The 17,770-nt window shown below is 38.3% G+C and overlaps 1 protein-coding gene across 3 annotated transcripts in view; it reads left to right on the top strand.

Moving 5' to 3' along the window:
- Window positions 1-17,770, top strand: part of TARBP1 (TAR (HIV-1) RNA binding protein 1) — a 61,396-nt gene that overhangs the window by 13,342 nt on the left and 30,284 nt on the right. For all 3 annotated transcript variants that reach the window (XR_010936045.1, XR_010936044.1, XM_067711069.1), the window contains exons 7-12: window positions 2,106-2,241; window positions 3,149-3,245; window positions 4,406-4,495; window positions 9,497-9,638; window positions 14,312-14,411; window positions 15,353-15,525. Coding sequence is in view for 1 of the 3 variants with exons in the window: in XM_067711069.1 (XP_067567170.1) it covers window positions 2,106-2,241; window positions 3,149-3,245; window positions 4,406-4,495; window positions 9,497-9,638; window positions 14,312-14,411; window positions 15,353-15,525 (738 nt within the window). In the remaining 2 variants the exon portion in view is untranslated. The remainder of the gene's footprint in view (window positions 1-2,105; window positions 2,242-3,148; window positions 3,246-4,405; window positions 4,496-9,496; window positions 9,639-14,311; window positions 14,412-15,352; window positions 15,526-17,770) is intronic.

The raw sequence follows: 17,770 nt of genomic DNA on the forward strand, positions 1-17,770 counted from the left end.
TGACTTAGAAAGTGACCCTGGCTATGAAATATATATATATACTTTTTCTTTTGTATTTAATCTGCAAATAGGGTGAACAATGACCAGTGATGCTATGTATTCAAAAGTCAGGGAAGAAAGAGAAAAGATGGTCACCTGTGTATCACAACTTTAGATTTACAGAAAACGGATTGTTTTGATTACTTTTTTAAAAAGTTAAACTGGAAAAGATAACTGTCAGAGCCGTTCTTTAGTTTGCTAGAATTTGGAAGCTTACAGTCTGGGGATTCATTTGCCGACCACGTTGGCACATCTCACGTCCACAGCACGGTGTGAGTGACATGACGGTGATCAGTGCCCCCTAGAGTTTGAGCGCCTAGAGTTTGTGGCCGTGTGACCCTGTCAGTGTAGTGAGTGAATAAGCAATAGAGGCTTGGCTGTTGCCGTCGTCCTTGTGTCATGAGAGAGCTATGAGGCAGAAGATGGGAACTTAATTAGTCCAACAGGAGGGAGGGCAGGTAGAATGTTTATTTACAGTTTTTACTTTGTAGTTTTTTCTGTCAACAATATCCTAAGCGTATCTAGTTCTGAGCTAGGCACTTTGGGAGATATAAAATACAGGCAATACCCTTTCAGGAGCGTCCAGGGATTTCTCAAAAGTCATTGTAAGTGATGATCTCCGGAAACAGACATTTTTATTAACTACTGTGACTTGAAGATCCTTAAGATGTCACATATTAGCAGAGAAAGCAGGATAGAGCACCATCCTTTGTATCTCAAAATACTTAAATTAATTACAGTGATTAGAGCCAGGGTAGGTACAAAGTAACCTGTGAGTAAGATCTAATATCACTGTTTGCAGATGTCAGAGGCCAGTTACCATTGGCACTTCTTATCCTGTGTTTCTTTAATATCTCCAACAGATGAATGGTTTCCAACAGTAGAAAATTTATCTTTTACCTTAACTATTAAATATATAGCTACATGGTTTTCAGAATTTCTACAATGTACTAGAATACTTACCTTACTAAAAAGGAATGAAATTGAAATGACATTGATTTTTTTTTTTGTTCCCAACAGCTTTATTGAGATATAATTCACACACCATAAAATTCACCCTTTTAAATTGTTCAGTTCAGTGGTTTTCACTATAGTCACAAAGTTATACAACTATCACCACTAATTCCAGAATATTTTCATCATCCCCAAAAGAAACTCCTTGCCCATAAGTAATCAAGTCTCATTTTCCTTTCCCCTGGCTCCTGTCAGCCACTAATTTACTTTCTGTCTCTCTAGATTTGCCTATTCTAAACATTTCATATAAATGGAATCATATAATACGTGGCCTTTTATTTTATGTCTGGCTTCTTTTGCTTAGCATAATGTTTTTAAGATTCACCTATGTTGTAACATTTATCAATATTCCATTCCTTTCTGTAGCTGAATAATATTCCACTGTGTTGATACTTCACATTCTGTTTATCCATTCATCAGTAGATGTTTAGATTGTTTCCACTTTTAACTATTATGAATAACTCCTATGAATATTCACATACAGGTTTTTATATGAATGTAATCTTTCACTTCTCTTAATTATATACCTAGGAGTAGAATTATTAGGTCAAATAGTAACTCTGTGTTTAACTTTTTTTTTTTTTTTTTTCCGGTACGCGGGCCTTTCACTGTTGTGGCCTCTCCTGTTGCGGAGCACAGGCTCCGGACGCGCAGGTTTAGCGGCCATGGCTCGCGGGCCCAGCCGCTCTGCGGCATGTGGGATCCTCCCGGACCGGGGCTCGAACCCGTGTCCCCTGCATAGGCAGGCGGACTCTCAACCACTGCGCCACCAGGGAAGCCCTGTGTTTAACTTTTAATGGAGCCACCAAACTCTTTTCCACACTGGCTGTACCATTTTACATTTCCACCAAGAATGTCTGAGCGTTCATGTCTCCACATCCTGGTTAACAGTTGTTATTGTCTGTCCTTTTGACGGTAGCCATCCTAATGGGTGTGAAGTTGTATCTCATTATGGTTTTCGATTTGCATTTCCCTACCTAAAGTCTGATGATGTTGAGCATCTTTTCATGTGCTTGTTGGCAACAATGACGTCTTAAAACTTTTTCTTTCAGGTAGTTTCCTGTTAAAGTTTATTCAGAAGATGACGAGCCGACATTGGTGTGCTATTCCCATTTTGTTTCTATCTAAGGCTTTGGCAAATATCCCAAGATGTAAAGCCCTGGGTATAGAAGGGCTTCTTGCCCTGAGGTAATGTACTCTGAGTATGTTCACATACGGTTATTTGTCGAACCTTTCCGTTAGTAAATTTTGTTTTTCCTTCTGCCTTAATCCCTAGTGAGTGGTTTTAGTTAATATTGGCATCAGGATTTTTCGCTCTTAATTTTATATAATAAAAAAGTAAATTAAAAAATATATTCATATAGTTGAACTTATTTTGTTTTATGAATTACTAATTTAAATATATGCCATAATACATACTATTGGATTATGGTCACTTTAAAAATAAGGCCAGTAAGTTGTTTTTATTACATTGATATGTAGGAAACTAGAGATAAAATAACAGATATTAATATTGATTACAAAGTATTTCAAAAAAGTGTAAAATTCTTACTTTGAAATTGTCTTTTTTTTTTAATAAATTTATTTATTTTTGGCTGCGTTAGGTCTTCATTGCCGTGCGCGGGCTTTCTCTAGTTGTGGCGAGCAGAGGCTACTCTTTTTTGCGGTGCGTGGGCTTCTCATTGCGGTGGCTTCTCTTGCTGTGGCGCGTGGACTCTAGGCGCGCGAGCTTCAGTAGTTGTGGCACGCAGGCTCAGTAGTTGTGGCGCATGGTCTTAGTTGCTCCACGGCATGTGGGATCTTGCCGGACCAGGGATTGAACCCATGTCCCCTGCATTGGCAGGCGGATTCTTAACCCCTGCACCACCAGGGAAGTCCTTATCTTGTTGTTTTTAAAAGGAGATCTGTTTCATATTAAAATTGAGCTCCACTAGAGGCCTTAATTATTTAATAGCTTTGAAATTCTCCTGGCAGTGACTGTCTGCGTTAGAAAGTGTAGATATATTAAATCAAGTTGTCAGTTACTACAAACTATCAGAACTGTCCTGAGACAATGGAAGTGCATGTGAAGTGCATGTGTTTTCTCCGATGTCAGGGACGTTCTTCAGTGCACCATGATCACACATCAGATCCTGCTGCGAGGGGCAGCGCAGTGCTATCTCCTTCAGACGGCCATGAATCTGGTAGACGTGGTGAGTTTATCTTTCTTCCTAATGTTAACTCCGGTTTCCTAGTCTTTCTTAGTGAGCGGGTGTTCATAAAAGAGTTAACACAGCAGGCCTGTGATGCTGTCGTTAGAAAGCCCTGCTTATAAGGTTGGCCCTTGGCTGGCATCTGGGAACTTGGATTTCAGGAGGGTTCCCACCATCCTACCTACTGTGCCTGCAGTACTCATACAAACAGTGTGGTCTCTACTGAACACCTGCTTTCCTTCCCGGGTTCTGGAATTGTAGGTGCGATGCAGGGGGTGTCTGTGTGACCAGCTTCCAGTAAAAACCCTGGGTGCTGGGTCTCTAAGGAGCTCCCCTGGTAGGCATTTCACACGTCGGTGGGGTAGCTGGGTGACCGTACCGGGAGAGGACTCTTGGAAGCTTTCACCTGGTTTCCTCTGTATTTTTGGTGCACGTCTTCCAGGAAATTGACATTCAAGGAAAACCTTTATTCTCTGTTTTTCACAGAGCTCCAGTAACACTACTGCTGAGAACAGGGGTCAGCAAACATTTTTGTGAAGGGCTGGGTTAGTATACATTTTAGGCTTTTTGAGTCATACGGTCTCTGTCACAACTACTCAAGAGCAGCCATAGACCGTTTATAAATAAATGGGCGTGGCTGTGTTCCAGTAAAACTTTAATTACAAAACAGGCAGTGAGTGGCTTTGCCGACCCCCGGCTTAGAGCAAGCTATCTTAATTGAAGATGCGCAACCTTCAGGGAATGAAAAGACCCGGGTGGTTTTCTTAAGGCGGGGTCATTTTTGCAGCGTTGAAAAGTCAGATTCACTTTTAAGTAATAAGTAATTTCTTATAGGCTGTTTCTGTTTTTGCTTTTAGCTCTGTGACTGTGTTACCTCTAAGATAGCAACCTCAATTTTAAGGAAACTAGATTTATGAAGTGATCTTTCATTTTCTATAATGGTCGTAGATAATTGCATATAATTGCATGTTTGTAGTCAATGTCTTCCTGTTAAAAGTTGAATAATGTTTTCTTTTTAAAAAGTAGCTTTCGATTTACCTAATAGTATTCTACCGTAAGTGGTCTGCTAGACTGCTTTTGCAGTGATTTTGATTCAGTGATGTTTGATTCAAACATTTTTAAATGAGTAATTTTTTAAAACTGCCCTGCCCCCCCCCCAGGAGAAAGTGTCCCTCTCTGATGTCTCATCTCTTGTCATGTCACTGAGACAAGAGGAGTCCTTCGGACGAGGAACTTCATTGTGGACAGAGGTGAGCCTGAAAATAATTTAACGATAAGGTCTTTGAAAACTTTGTGAAAAATTGTTATCTAATTGAATTCGTTACTAGCCTTTTATGTAAAATATGATTGCTTTGCTATCTGTCACCAGGGGTTTTTAAAACTTGTTTATTTGCTTTGAGTGGGTGTAACGAGTAACGCTGCTGAGGTTCCTGTGGAGAAACGGGGGCAGGAAGTATCTGGAATAGAGAAGGACCAGTTTGGGGGGGCAGTGTTAGTGGGCAGATCCCGATTCTGGATGAGATGGTCCTGGGAGTGATGATGACGTTAGACTCAAAGCCAGTAACACAAACCTCCTCTTTGTCGTCTTCTGTCGGTTCTTGTCACTTTCATCTACTCAGGCTCCCCAGCCTGGCGTGTAGGTAATCCGTAATTCTTCCTGACTTTTTGCATCTCATTCACCATGAAACCATAAGTGTCTTGCCTTCTTCTTCAGCCGCTGCTCGTGGAGACCTTCCCCTGCGATGACTGCTTTCTCACTGAGCACTCTCTGCTCACCCCGTGTGCAGCGCCCTGAGGTCCTGCTGTGGTCTCATGGGCTGCCCTTCTCTGCGGGTTCTTCAGTCGTCCGTGTCCTCCTCCTTTTTATTTTAAACTATGGGACTCAATCCATACTGCTGTTAGCTCTTACCCAGAATCCTAATCTGTGTCCTCTCTAGTTTTTATATATATATATATATATATATATATATATTTTTTTTTTTTTTTTTTTTTTTTTTTTTTTGCGGTACACGGACCTCTCACTGTTGTGGCCTCTCCCGTTGCGGAGCACAGGCTCCGGACGCGCAGGCTCAGCGGCCATGGCTCACGGGCCCAGCCGCTCCGCGGCATGTGGGATCTTCCCGGACCGGGGCACGAACCCGCGTCCCCTGCATCGGCAGGCGGACTCTCAACCACTGCGCCACCAGGGAAGCCCGTAGGTTATATATTTTTTGAGGACAGGAACCTTTTTTTGTTTTAAATTTTGTATTTCTCCAGTGCCTAAGAGATCACTGAGGCTAGAGATGTGATTATTTCCTTTAGAAAGAAATTCCAGCTAGGTACGCCTGGAGAGAAACAAGAGAAATCAGCTTGGATTATGTTAAAATAATGAGGGCATAGAGTAAGGTAATGGCAGAGGGAATGAGGAAGGGGCTAATTCGAGCCTTTGAAAATTCGAGTTTTGTTTTATTTTCTTGGCCTAATACATCTGTTTATGTGGAATACATCTAATTATGTGGAATCTGAAAAATACAGAACCATGGAAAGCAAGTAAAAATCACCTGTAATGCCAACCATCAAATCCATATTTTTTGGTTTAACTCTTAATTTTTCAGATATATTTATTCTCACTCTTGCTTTCTCACTATATATATATATGTGTGTGTATATGTATATTTTAAATGATATATTAATACATATGATATTTCTAAACAAATTAAGATTATACTGTTTTGAATTTTATTTTTCATCTTTACCTACATTTGAATATTATATACCATGTTGGCTAAATAGTTCCCCAATATGGGATATTTAAAAATTCGGTTGATTAAATGTTTTAGAATTTATTTAATCAGTTCCTTTTGTTGGACTTTTGCTTCAGATCTTATTTCATCTAGAAATATGTACTACTAAAAGATGAAGATACTGCTAAGAAATATGCCCTTTTCACACTTAAAAATGTTATTAATTTCTTGATTCAAATATTCGGTGTTTAATTTATCCAGATGTTCAATAAATGTGTTTTTCTGTTTGTTTTTTGCATTTTGTTTGTTCAAATAGTCAGTTTTATTCAAGTATCCAAATTAGGTCTATTCATTGGATCGATATGTATAGTTTGTAAATGGTGGTTAATCCACCTGGAACTTATTTTGATATCTGGTGTGAGCTGTGAGGTTTAAATGAAAAAATGCATGTAAACATGTTTCAGACTGTGCTTGGCCCATGCTAAGTGTAAATATCTACGGCTACTATTGTCTTTTCCCCTTGGTTTGATCAGATAGCTGCTTGGTTTAAGTTTACAGAAAAAAAATGAACAGAAAGTACAGAGAGTTCCCATATACCCGCTGGGTACCCTCTGCATCCAACACCTGTGGCTGTTATTATTAGCATCTTGCATTAAACATGGTACATTGTTGCAATTGATGAGCCAATACTGATACATTATTATTAACTACTGTTCATAATTTACATTAGGGTTCACTCTTTGTGCCGTACATTCTGTGGGCTTTGGCATGTATCCACCATTGCAGTATCACACAGAATAGTTTCCAGGCTGGAAAAATCCCCAATTCACCCAGTAATTCCTGTCTTCTCTTGCTCCCCCAAACCCCTGGCAGCCCCAGGTATTTCACTGCCTTCATAGTTTCCAGAACGTCCTGCAGTTGGAATCATACGTTGCGAAGCCTTTTCAGATTGGCTTCTTTCAATAAGCTATAATATGCCTTTGAGGTTCCTCCATGTCTTTTCATGGCTTGGTAGCACGTTTCTTTTTCGCACTGAATAATATTCCTTTGTCTGGGTGTGCCGTTGTTTATCCATTCACCAACTGAAGGACATCTTGTTTGCTTTTCAGTCCTGGCAGTTATGAGTAAAGTCGGTATAAACATTTACATCACAGGTTTGTGTGTGGACATAACTTTTCAGCTGATTAGAGTAAATACCGAGGAACACAGTTGCTGGATTTTATGGCAAGAGTATGTTTGGTTTCTTAAGAAACTGCCCTTCGTCTGAGGACGCGTACAACCATGGATCATGAAGTATCATAGTATTTACTACTGAAAAAATCCACATGTAAGTGGACCTGCACAGTGTAAACCCGTGTCGTTAAGGATCAACTGTATTTTTTTTTTAACATCTTTATCGGAGTATAATTGCATTACAATGTTGTGTTAGTTTCTGCTGTATAACAAAGTGAATCAGCTGTATGCATACGTATATACCCTCCTTCTTGCATCTCCTTCCCACCCTCCCTATCCCACCCCTCTAGGTGGTCACAAGGCACTGAGCAGATCTCCCTGTGCTATGCGGCTGCTTCCCACTAGCTATCTATTTTACATTTGGTGGTGTATATATGTCAATGCTACTACTCTCTCACTTCGTCCCAGCTTACCCTTCCCCTTCCCCGTGTCCTCGAGTCCATTCTCTACATCTGCATCTTTATTCCTGTCCTGCCCCTAGGTTCATCAGAACCATTTTTTTTAGATTCCATATATATGTGTTAGCATACGGTATTTGTTTTTCTCTTTCTGACTTCCTTCACTCTCTGTGACGGACCCTGGGTCCATCCACCTCACTACAAATAACTCAATTTCGTTTCTTTTTATGGCTGAGTAATATTCCATTGTATATATGTGCCACATCTTCTTTATCCATTCATCCAATGATGGACACTTAGGTTGCTTCCATGTCCTGGCTATTGTAAATAGAGCTGCAATGAACACTTTGGTACATGACTCTTTTTGAATTATGGTTTTCTCAGGGTATATGCCCAGTAGTGGGATTGCTGGGTCATATGGTAGTTCTATTTTTAAGGAAGCTGCACACTGTTCTCCATAGTGGCTGTATCAATTTACATTCCCACCAGCAGTGCAAGAGTGTTCCCTTTTCTCCACACGCTCTCCAGCATTTATTGTTTGTAGATTTTTTGATGATGGCCATTCTGACTGGTGTGAGGTGATACCTCATTGTAGTTTTGATTTGCATTTCTCTAATGATTAGTGATGTTGAGCATCATTTCATGTGTTTGTTGGCAGTCTGTATATCTTCTTTGGAGAAATGTCTGTTTAGGTCTTCTGCCCATTTTTGGATTGGGTTGTTTGTTTTTCTGATATTGAACTGCATGAGCTGCTTGTATAATTTGGAGATTAATCCTTTATCTGTTGATTTGTTTGCAAATATTTTCTATTCTGAGTTGTCTTTTCATCTTGTTTATGGTTTCCTTTGCTGTGCAAAAGCTTTTAAGTTTCATTTGGTCCCATTTGTTTATTTTTGTTTTTATTTCCATTTCTGTAGGAGGTGGGTCAGAAGGGATCTTGCTGCGATGTATGTCATAGAGTGTTCTGCCTATGTTTTCCTCTAAGAGTTTTAAAGTGTCTGGCCTTACATTTGTGTGTGGGGGGGTTTTTTTTTAACCTAACTTTTTGTTTGTTTGTTTTTGGTTGTGTTGGATCTTTGTTGCTGCTCGTGGGCTTTCTCTAGTTGCGTCAAGAGGGAGCTACTCTTCATTGTGGTGCGTGGGCTTCTCATTGCGGTGGCTTCTCTTGTTGCAGATCACGGGCTCTAGGTGCCCGGGCTTCACTGGTTGTGGCTTGCAGGCTGCAGAGTGTAGGATCAGTAGTTGTGGCACACAGGCTTAGTTGCTCTGCAGCATGTGGGATCTTCCCAGACCAGGGATTGAACCCGTGTCCCCTACATTGGCAGGTGGATTCTTAACCCCTGCACCACCAGGGAAGTCCTGGCCTTACATTTGCATCAACTGTATTTTAAAATGCACATATCATAGAAAATAAACTTGCAAGAAGGGTAGGAACTTTCATTATAACTTACATCTCAAATTCTATGTTCTCTCATAAATAAATCCTTGTTTTAGTATATGAAGCTGGAATAAATTTTAATTTAAGACTGTAATTTGTTTTGCATAATGAGTTATTTTTCGTAGAGATGTTCGTTAGAACACCTTATCAAAATGTGCATTTTATATTAGGTGCTTTAAAAATTCTTGCCTGTTAATGAAGTTTATAAGTTCTTTGAAGAGGTTAGAAAACACACACACACACACACACACACGTATGTGTATATACACACATACATACGAACACTTTTCTGTCTGAGCTATCTGCGGAACTCAATCATGACAATAAATGTTCTGTTACTTTGTTGTGTTCAGTCATTTAAATTCAGTTTATTGTGGAGGAAAGAAAATTGGCTTAGGGAAGTTAGAAACCCTTTGTTCAGTTAAGCTTTTAAAATAAGTAATCACTTTTCTTTTCTAGCTCTGTGATTGGCTGCGTGTTAATGAAAGCTGTTTTAGGCGACCCTTAACTTGTAGCTCCATTGGCCTTCACGAGACATCCTCTTTAAATGCTTATGTAAAGAACCTAGTCCAAGAGTATATTAAGTCACCTGCCTGGGAAGGTAAGTCTGAAATCATTTTTATGGACTGATATATCCAAAACATTTTCAAAGAGCTTTTTAGTAGTTTTTCAGATCGAGATTCGGGCTTAACCAAATATATGCCAATTTATGGATGTCAGACTTGTATTTCAGCCAAATAATGTGAATAAACAGAATGTACAAATACTGTTTCGTAACTTGTACTTTATTTGTTCTAGAACTTGAGATTTTAAACATTTTAAATGTTTTAAGAAGTTGCCTGGGTAGGACTCGGACACAAATACATTTATTAATTTATTCTACAAGTACTGAATCTTTGTTGGCTCGATCTGCAGATGTGTTTCTGGAGCCTCGGTAGTGGAAATATTTGTAGATAAATCTGTTCATCTTCTGTTTGTTTTCGAAGCATTACATTTAGTGTGAGCTGATTATGAAAAGTAATTTTAGAGAAAAATTATGTTCGTTAATTATGTTTGTTAGTTTCTTCTTTTTACCAGATACTTAGCAAAGATCAATTTTGCTTCCTCTTTAGGGAAATGTGTTAAGACTGCTTTCTAACGCTTCCTCATCATTAAAGTCATTAGTGATAATTGGGGTAAATTGCACCTTTGAATTTAACGTGTCTTAAATTTCCTAGCTTTGTCTCAGACCAAGTCATTTTCATCTCCCGATTTCTCTAATCTGATCATGGAATAGGTCTTAAATGATTAGATAATTATCCTTCCAAAATACATGAGTTTATCTGTTTGTTCTTCTTAGAACATTTCTCTTTTATGTTTTATCTCTCTGTTGTCTAGTAAATTTTCTGTACTGTTACTTGCGAGATCCTTTTCTAAGGCCTAAAAAAGTAAATAAATTTTAGTCCCTACTAGAGTAAATGTAGATTCAACTCCCTGAAGTATCTGTAGAACTTGTCTTATAATTCAGTGCATAACAGCATAAAGTCTGATTAAATAATTCAAAATTGGATAAAATAAGATTTTTAGAGCTTCTTCCTTAACATTTCTAGAACTTAAAATATACTGTTTATATAATATACTATTTTAAGTTTTTAAAAAATTGATCTCAAGTGCGAAGGAGGTTTGTGTGTGTGTGTGTGTGTGATATTTTTGACTCTTAATGCCCTTGGCTAAGTGCCTTTATAAAATTTTAGTTTAGTTATCAATTACTGGCCAGTTTTCAGAACAAGGTAATAAATTCCAAAGCAAACATTATTTAATGAATTTTTGAGCATAAAATACATATAACATTCAAATTTGGTTTTATATAAAGACTCATCCGCTCAAATGTTTTTAATCAGATCCTACACCTGAAGTAGCTTTTTTCTTTGGGTTTGACATGGTCAGTACAGATAGATTTTACACTAATTATTCAGCAACCATATATCAAATGTTAGTTCTAAGTGCCAGACACTGGAGTTACAGAGATAAAAGGTATGTCCCCCACCCTCAGAGAGAGCATGGTCTAGCAAGGGAGTTGATAAGTAAGCAGATAACCTTAGCGCAATGCCCTGAAAGCCATAAGCACTGGGATGGGGAACCCGGGTGAGCAATACTGATCCAGAACAGGTAGACCTGTGGGGGTCAGGAGAGGTCACCAGATGAGGTGACAGCTAACGAGTGAATAGAAATTAAGGTGGAAAGGGAGAAGTCGTATCATGCAAGGCTTGGATGAACTTGCATCTAGGGAACTGAAAGTAGGTAGGCATCCATCTGTTTCATGGACCCCAGGTAGGAATGGTTAAGAGATAAGGATGGATATATGTTAGGTAGATATATATGTACCATACCATATATGTGATATATAGCAAAACAAAGCAACAACAACTAAAACCACACAAAACCAGCATCATCAACAAGCAGAAATGTTGGCGAGCTTTCAGAGAAGGCTTTCTGAAATAGAGAAAGTGAGATATAGTTTGGAAGCAGCAGTAAAAGCTTGTCAAAACTTGGAAATGTTAAGATCAACCACAAAGTGAAATATATTTGAAGAAATTTATACTTAGAGAGTCCATCAGAAAGGATATTTTGAGTAAAGATTCTGTAGTTAAGTGATGTGCCTACTTAAAATGTAACCAAGCTGAAGATATGTAATAATCCCAGAGTAGTATACTGCAGCTGTGTAACAAATTTTAGAAACAGCTTTACTGAGGTATGATTGGCATACATTAAATTGCACATATTTAAACTATGCAGTGTAATGGGTTTGACCTCTGTGTATGCTCACGAAACCATCAGGATAACAAGAGAATGAACACATCCATCACCCCCCGAAGTGTTTTCACACCTCTTTGTATTATAATCCCTGTCTCCCACGTCTACCTGTCCCTCTCCATCCCCAGACCAACCCTGGTATGCTTTCTGACACTATAGATCACTTTGCATTTTCTAGAATTACACTCAGTTTTTAGAATTCGTGGTAGCAAGATTTGAGTGATAATTTAGGGGTAAATTAAGGTGATTGAAGATAGCCAGTGACCTTTTGTTTCTTTAAGACCATTGTTGCTTACTTTCACTTTTCTAGCCTCAGAGAGATAAAGGGGGGAGAGTGTATAAAGGATTCTCTGCCAGTCGTTCTCCGAGAAGGATTTCCAGACAGGCAGCATCACCTGGAAACATTTTAGAAATGTGAATTCTCAAACTCTATCCCACACCTGCTGAATCAGAAACTCTGAGTGTAGGGCTCACCCTCTGGGTTTTAACAAGCCCTCTGGGGGACCTCTAATACATGCTGAGGTTTGCGACCCACTGTTCTGTAGCCTGAATTTCCCTAGTGTGGTGGTAGAGGACTTGGCAGAAATCGCTGCAGGAGTGTCCTCCACTGGGTCAGGCACTCTAATGTTACCAGCCTGGTCCTGTGGCTCTCCTTGAAATCAGAAATCATTAAAAATCCACTAAACTTCTGATTTATAACCTTCCCTTTCAGTATCCAAAGTGAAAAATTGTTTAGGACTTCAAAAAGTGGCATTGTGATTGGAAACATTTCATTCTCAAATAGCACCCCTACCTGACCCCTGCCTCCTACAAGGTCAAAAAGTATCTGATTATGTGATTGCTAGAAATTATAGGCAACTGAATACTGAATTGGTATTTGATTTCATTTTAGTCTTCATTAATGAGTTTTTATATGTAAATGTGGGATATGAAGCTAATGTGAGTAAAAATGTTTCAGAGAACAAGTTTCAATAATTCACTTTTATAAACACCTGTAAACTTAACCTATTTTGGAGAGCACCAACTTTTAGATTTTCTAAAAAATACAGATTTCTTACTGATAACTAAATGATATTTATAACATTTTAAAGAATAAAGTTTATCCTTTTGTTGCATTTTTAAACTAAGTTGCCCTCCATACAAGTATGTTTTTAGTATTGTCTGTCTTCTGTACTATTCTAATTTGTATCAAAATATATTAAATTACTCCGCAAATTTATTAGAATATTTAAAAATATGTTTTAAGTATCTGAACCGCTGGGCTGGAAAACTAGATCCCTTAACTAATTTTTCTTGGGAGTTGAGATGAAGAGTATTATCTTACAATAGAATGAAAATGAAATGTTCTATCTATGATTTATTTTACTTTAACTGGCTTTCAGTGATAGGAAAATAATTTTATCACTTAACCAAGTTCTGTCTTCCAAAAGTTGTTCTAGGAACTCTGCGTATATTATTTAATTTTTATAATAAACCCAAGGAAAGTCATAGGTTTATTTAGTTTGATTTCATAGAAGATGACCTAAGCTTTCGGAGAGAACATTCGTCTGTCCCAGACTCCCACAGCTAACAAACAGTAGGACTGGGGTTTGAACACAGTTCTAAGAAGCAAAGCCTTTGCGTCTGTATCCAGTCCATCCCCTTTCTGGTTCCATTTCAGGGAACTCTCACCTCTCAGCTGAGATGCCAGAATTGCCTCTTAACCGGTCACCTTGCACCTACTCTTGCTTCCTCTAAAATCTCTTTTCCACATTGTACCTAGAGAAATCTTTTTAAAATACAAACTTTGATCTAACAGATGTCTCCTCCACTTCTTTATACACATTCACTTTGACCTTCAGTGTCTTCCTCTTGCCTTTGGGATGAAGACAGAAACCCGTTACATGCCTACGAAGTCCCTGGTCTCTCCCGCCTGGTCCTGTAACCTCATCTTTGGTGCTCCCTCCTATGGTTTACCTCAGCCCTTTCCTGGAATATGGTGTGCTCTCCCCTGCTGGAGGCCCTTGACATGTACTTCCTTCTGCCTGGAAAGGTCATGTCTCCCTTCACCTACCTCATTCTTTCCCAGCTTTTTATACCCAGCTCAACTGTCATCGCTTCAGAGTGACTTTGTCCTACTTCCCAGTATACACTCTACTTGCACCATTTAGAGCACTCACTACAGTTGTCATTTTACATTTCTCTGCATATTCTTTGATGAATGCTCTTTTCTCCTGCACTGTAAGTATCGTGAGGACAGGAACCACTGTGTCTGCAGCACTGAGGCCAGTGCATGGCATGTAGTCGGCATGCAGAGATGATTTTGTGCTCACAGTTAAGTATGTAACAATGAGCCATGCTGTGGGGTGTTCTGCTATATTTCTTCTCAGCTGTGTTTCTCTAATATGGATAAAACATAATCATTTAGCTGTGTTATTTTTGCAACATCATCCTGGAAGGATTTTGATAATGCTTTGCAAACCTTAACTATTGTTATTTAAGGAGGAGAAGACTGCTGTATGCCTGATTGGCTTGAAGCCAAGCTTGTTGCTGTGATGGTCTTGCTGGCCATAGATGTGGAAGGAATGAAGAGTCAGTATAGGTAAGTGTTTCTAAACTTGAAAAGAAAACTTTCTTTAAAAAAGGCTAATCAGATTTATGGTACATATTCAGACTTTTCAATGATGGGTATGGAATTGATCACAGTGTATTCAAGGAAGGAACTAGAACATTGGCAGTATACTTTAAAAATGTTTAAAATTAACAATAAGTTCATAGGATTAGAGGTTTAAACTAGAGAAGGTCAAAAAAAAAAAAAAACTGTATACACGAATCACAGGTCTTGTATGAGAATATTAGAAGAATGGGTTGTAAGGTCCTAGCATAAGATGAGGTAAAGACATTTACTGGATTTTACCCTTTTGTAAAATGTGTTATTTTTTTAAAAGGTAATAAAGATAAAACAATCTCATTTGTATTTTGAGAAATGTGAGAAACGTGTCACCAGATTATAATTGTTGCAGTAAGCAGCTTCATTAGGTAGTGTACGTATTTGCATGATAATACAATTAATTTGATTATTGATTAACGTCAAATCTCTTTTCTAGACAAAGTTTTAGTACTAAAGTTAGTGATAACAGTTTTTCACGAATCTTTAGTGCTTTATATATATTTTCGTTAACATGTCTCATTTCCTTGGCTGGCATGGATTTGTTTTGTTTTTTGGTTTTTTTGAAATATGGAAGCGAGGTCTCAGCATTTTAATTTGCCAGTAAATTGGATATAGGATTTCATTCATACTGTGCCCCGAGTTGAGCACAGAGTTGTGTTGCTCCCTGTGCTTTCTTCTCCAGTGACTCGCTGAACTCACTGAAAAAGCACAAACAGAAAGGTCCATCCTAATAGGTTCTAGGTGTTTGGATCATCCCTAATAGTAATTCTGTCCAATGGAAGCATTAGCTAACCAGTTCCACGACTGTAGATGGAAAACAGTTTCTTTATGCTTTTGAAATGCTTGATTTGGGCGTGTCTTTTAATGTCTAGTGAAAAGCGGAGGACACAGAATGTATTAAGGATATTCTTAGATCCTCTCCTGGATGCCCTTGTGAAGTTTGGTACAAATGCCTACATGCCCTTGCTGAAAACTGACAGATGCCTGCAGTTGCTGTTGAAGTTACTGCACACTTGCTTGTTGAAAGGTTCCGGTACCCAAGATGGTGAGGATCATTGGTTTCTGTTGGTGTTTTGCTGGATATATCGTTGGTACTCAGAATGAGAGGAAATTCCTGACCTTTTAACTTCGTGCATTCACCAGATATTTACTGAGTATCTCCTGCTAGTGCTGGGGATGCAGAGGCAAAGTAGCAGACTGCCCTCACCGAGCTGACATTTTCATGTTTACATTTGTTGCTCGCTGTTGATTTTAGAATGTGATTTCATTTGCTTTTGCTTTTTTTTTTTTCTCCAATGGGCTCTCATTGATTTCCAGACTACTGAAAATGATCCCTTAACTACTTAAAACGTAGTTCATACGTTTTAAGCCAAGATCCATTTCTAATTGCCACTGTGCTGCTGGATGTTGCAGAAAGTAAAGCATGAGAATAGCAATAATTTTATAATGATTTGTTTTGAAATATGTTCATCCCTCAGCACCTCTAAGTAGAAAATACTTCATCCAGGAAGTACAGTGGTGGTAGATGGAAGCATTGAGCACTTTCTTCGTTCCTTAAACTAAGATTTATATAAAACAGTAGTTGAAAACCCATGGACATCAGATATGAGAATATCGATGGGTAAGCCTTGATTCCCAATCTTTCTGACCAGTTTCATTTGGAACTTTAGAAATTTTCTATTTAGAAAAGAGTATTCTAGAGAAGCATTGGTATTAGGTTAAACCTGAGGATAATATGAAAGTTTAGGTTTTAATATAGGCTTGTGAAATATTAAAGCTTGTTTCCAAGTTCTGGTATTTTTGGTAATGGTAGCAGAACCGAATGCTGTACACGTAACAGTAACTTTTTATAAGACTTTTAACTCCTTTAAGGGCATAAATTTGGGTTCATTTGACATGTCTTGACTGTTGAAAGCACTAGACTCAGTGCCTTCAAGTGCAGGACTGGGTTACGGGTACCTTTTGGAAAACTGTGATATTTGATACACACAAGAACGTGTGATGGTTATATGTAATTATGATGCAAAATCATTGAATAAACACCCACGAACGCACCACCACGGCATTTGTTGCTAAGAAGGAGTTTACCTATGACTCCTCAATCCTTGCCTTTTGCCTCCTTATTTTGACTTTTATCTGTATCACTTCCATGCACTTAAAAAATGGTTTTACCACATACATCGATGCTCCTCAGCAATATATTGTCTCATTTTCCTGCTTTTGAGCTTTATGAAAATGTTACTTTACTGTAAGAAGCCTTCTGTAACTTCCTCACTTAGCAGGTTTCTAAGAGTCATCCGTGCATGCATGTCCTTTCTCACACTTCCGCATTTTCCCCGTTGTGTTACCTTCCGTTGTGTGATGACACCACAGTTATGCGTTCTTCTATTGCTGGACACTGGATTGCATTTCATCTGCTACTATTGTGTACAGTGCTGCCTTGAACACTTGTCTACGTGTCTCTTCTAGGCCTGTGTCTCTCCAGGGCACATGCGTGCCCCTGGGGCTAAAGTGACCGGTTCTTAGAGTATGTACATATTCAACTTTTAAGATAATGGAAAATTGTTTTTCCAAGCAGTTGTGTACACGTTTTATGTTCTCATCTGCAGAATGTAAGTTCCCATTGATGCTCCTGCATCTCTCATTATACTACAAGTAAGAGCCAAAGAAATCAGTGTGTAATTTTGATAGTAATTGACTTCCAGATAATTGGTAAACCATAATAAGCTTAATTAACTTAATGTTTTTTTAATTGAAGTATAGCTGTTCACACTGTTGTGTTAATTTCTGCTGTACAGTAAAGTGATTCAGTTATACATATATTTATTTACCTGTTGTTAATATTCTTTTCCATTATGGTTTATCATAGGATATTGAATATAGTTCTCTGTGCTATACAGTAGGACCTTGTTGTTTATCCATTCTATATATAATAGCTTACATCTGCTAATTTAGATCTATTTAACTAACTTTAAATAGATCTAAATCCTGAAGGGATTTCTTTGATGGGGGAAGAGGAAAAGAGTTTTTCCATTTTATAAATGAGTAAATAATCTAGGATTAACTACTAGTACAAGGGTCAATGAACACATAATGGTAAAGTCAGAAATAACTAGGTACAGTCAGCCGTCTGTATTTATGAATTTAACCAACCATGGGCTGAAAATATTCAGGGGAAAGATTCCAGAAAGTTCCAAAAAGCAAAACTTGAATTTGCTGTGCTCCAGCAACTATTTACACTGTATTTACAGCTATTTATATAGTATATACAAGGGTACTTGGCTAAGCCT

This window comes from Pseudorca crassidens, chromosome 16 (assembly GCF_039906515.1).
Source record: "Pseudorca crassidens isolate mPseCra1 chromosome 16, mPseCra1.hap1, whole genome shotgun sequence".
Lineage (NCBI taxonomy): Eukaryota > Metazoa > Chordata > Mammalia > Artiodactyla > Delphinidae > Pseudorca > Pseudorca crassidens.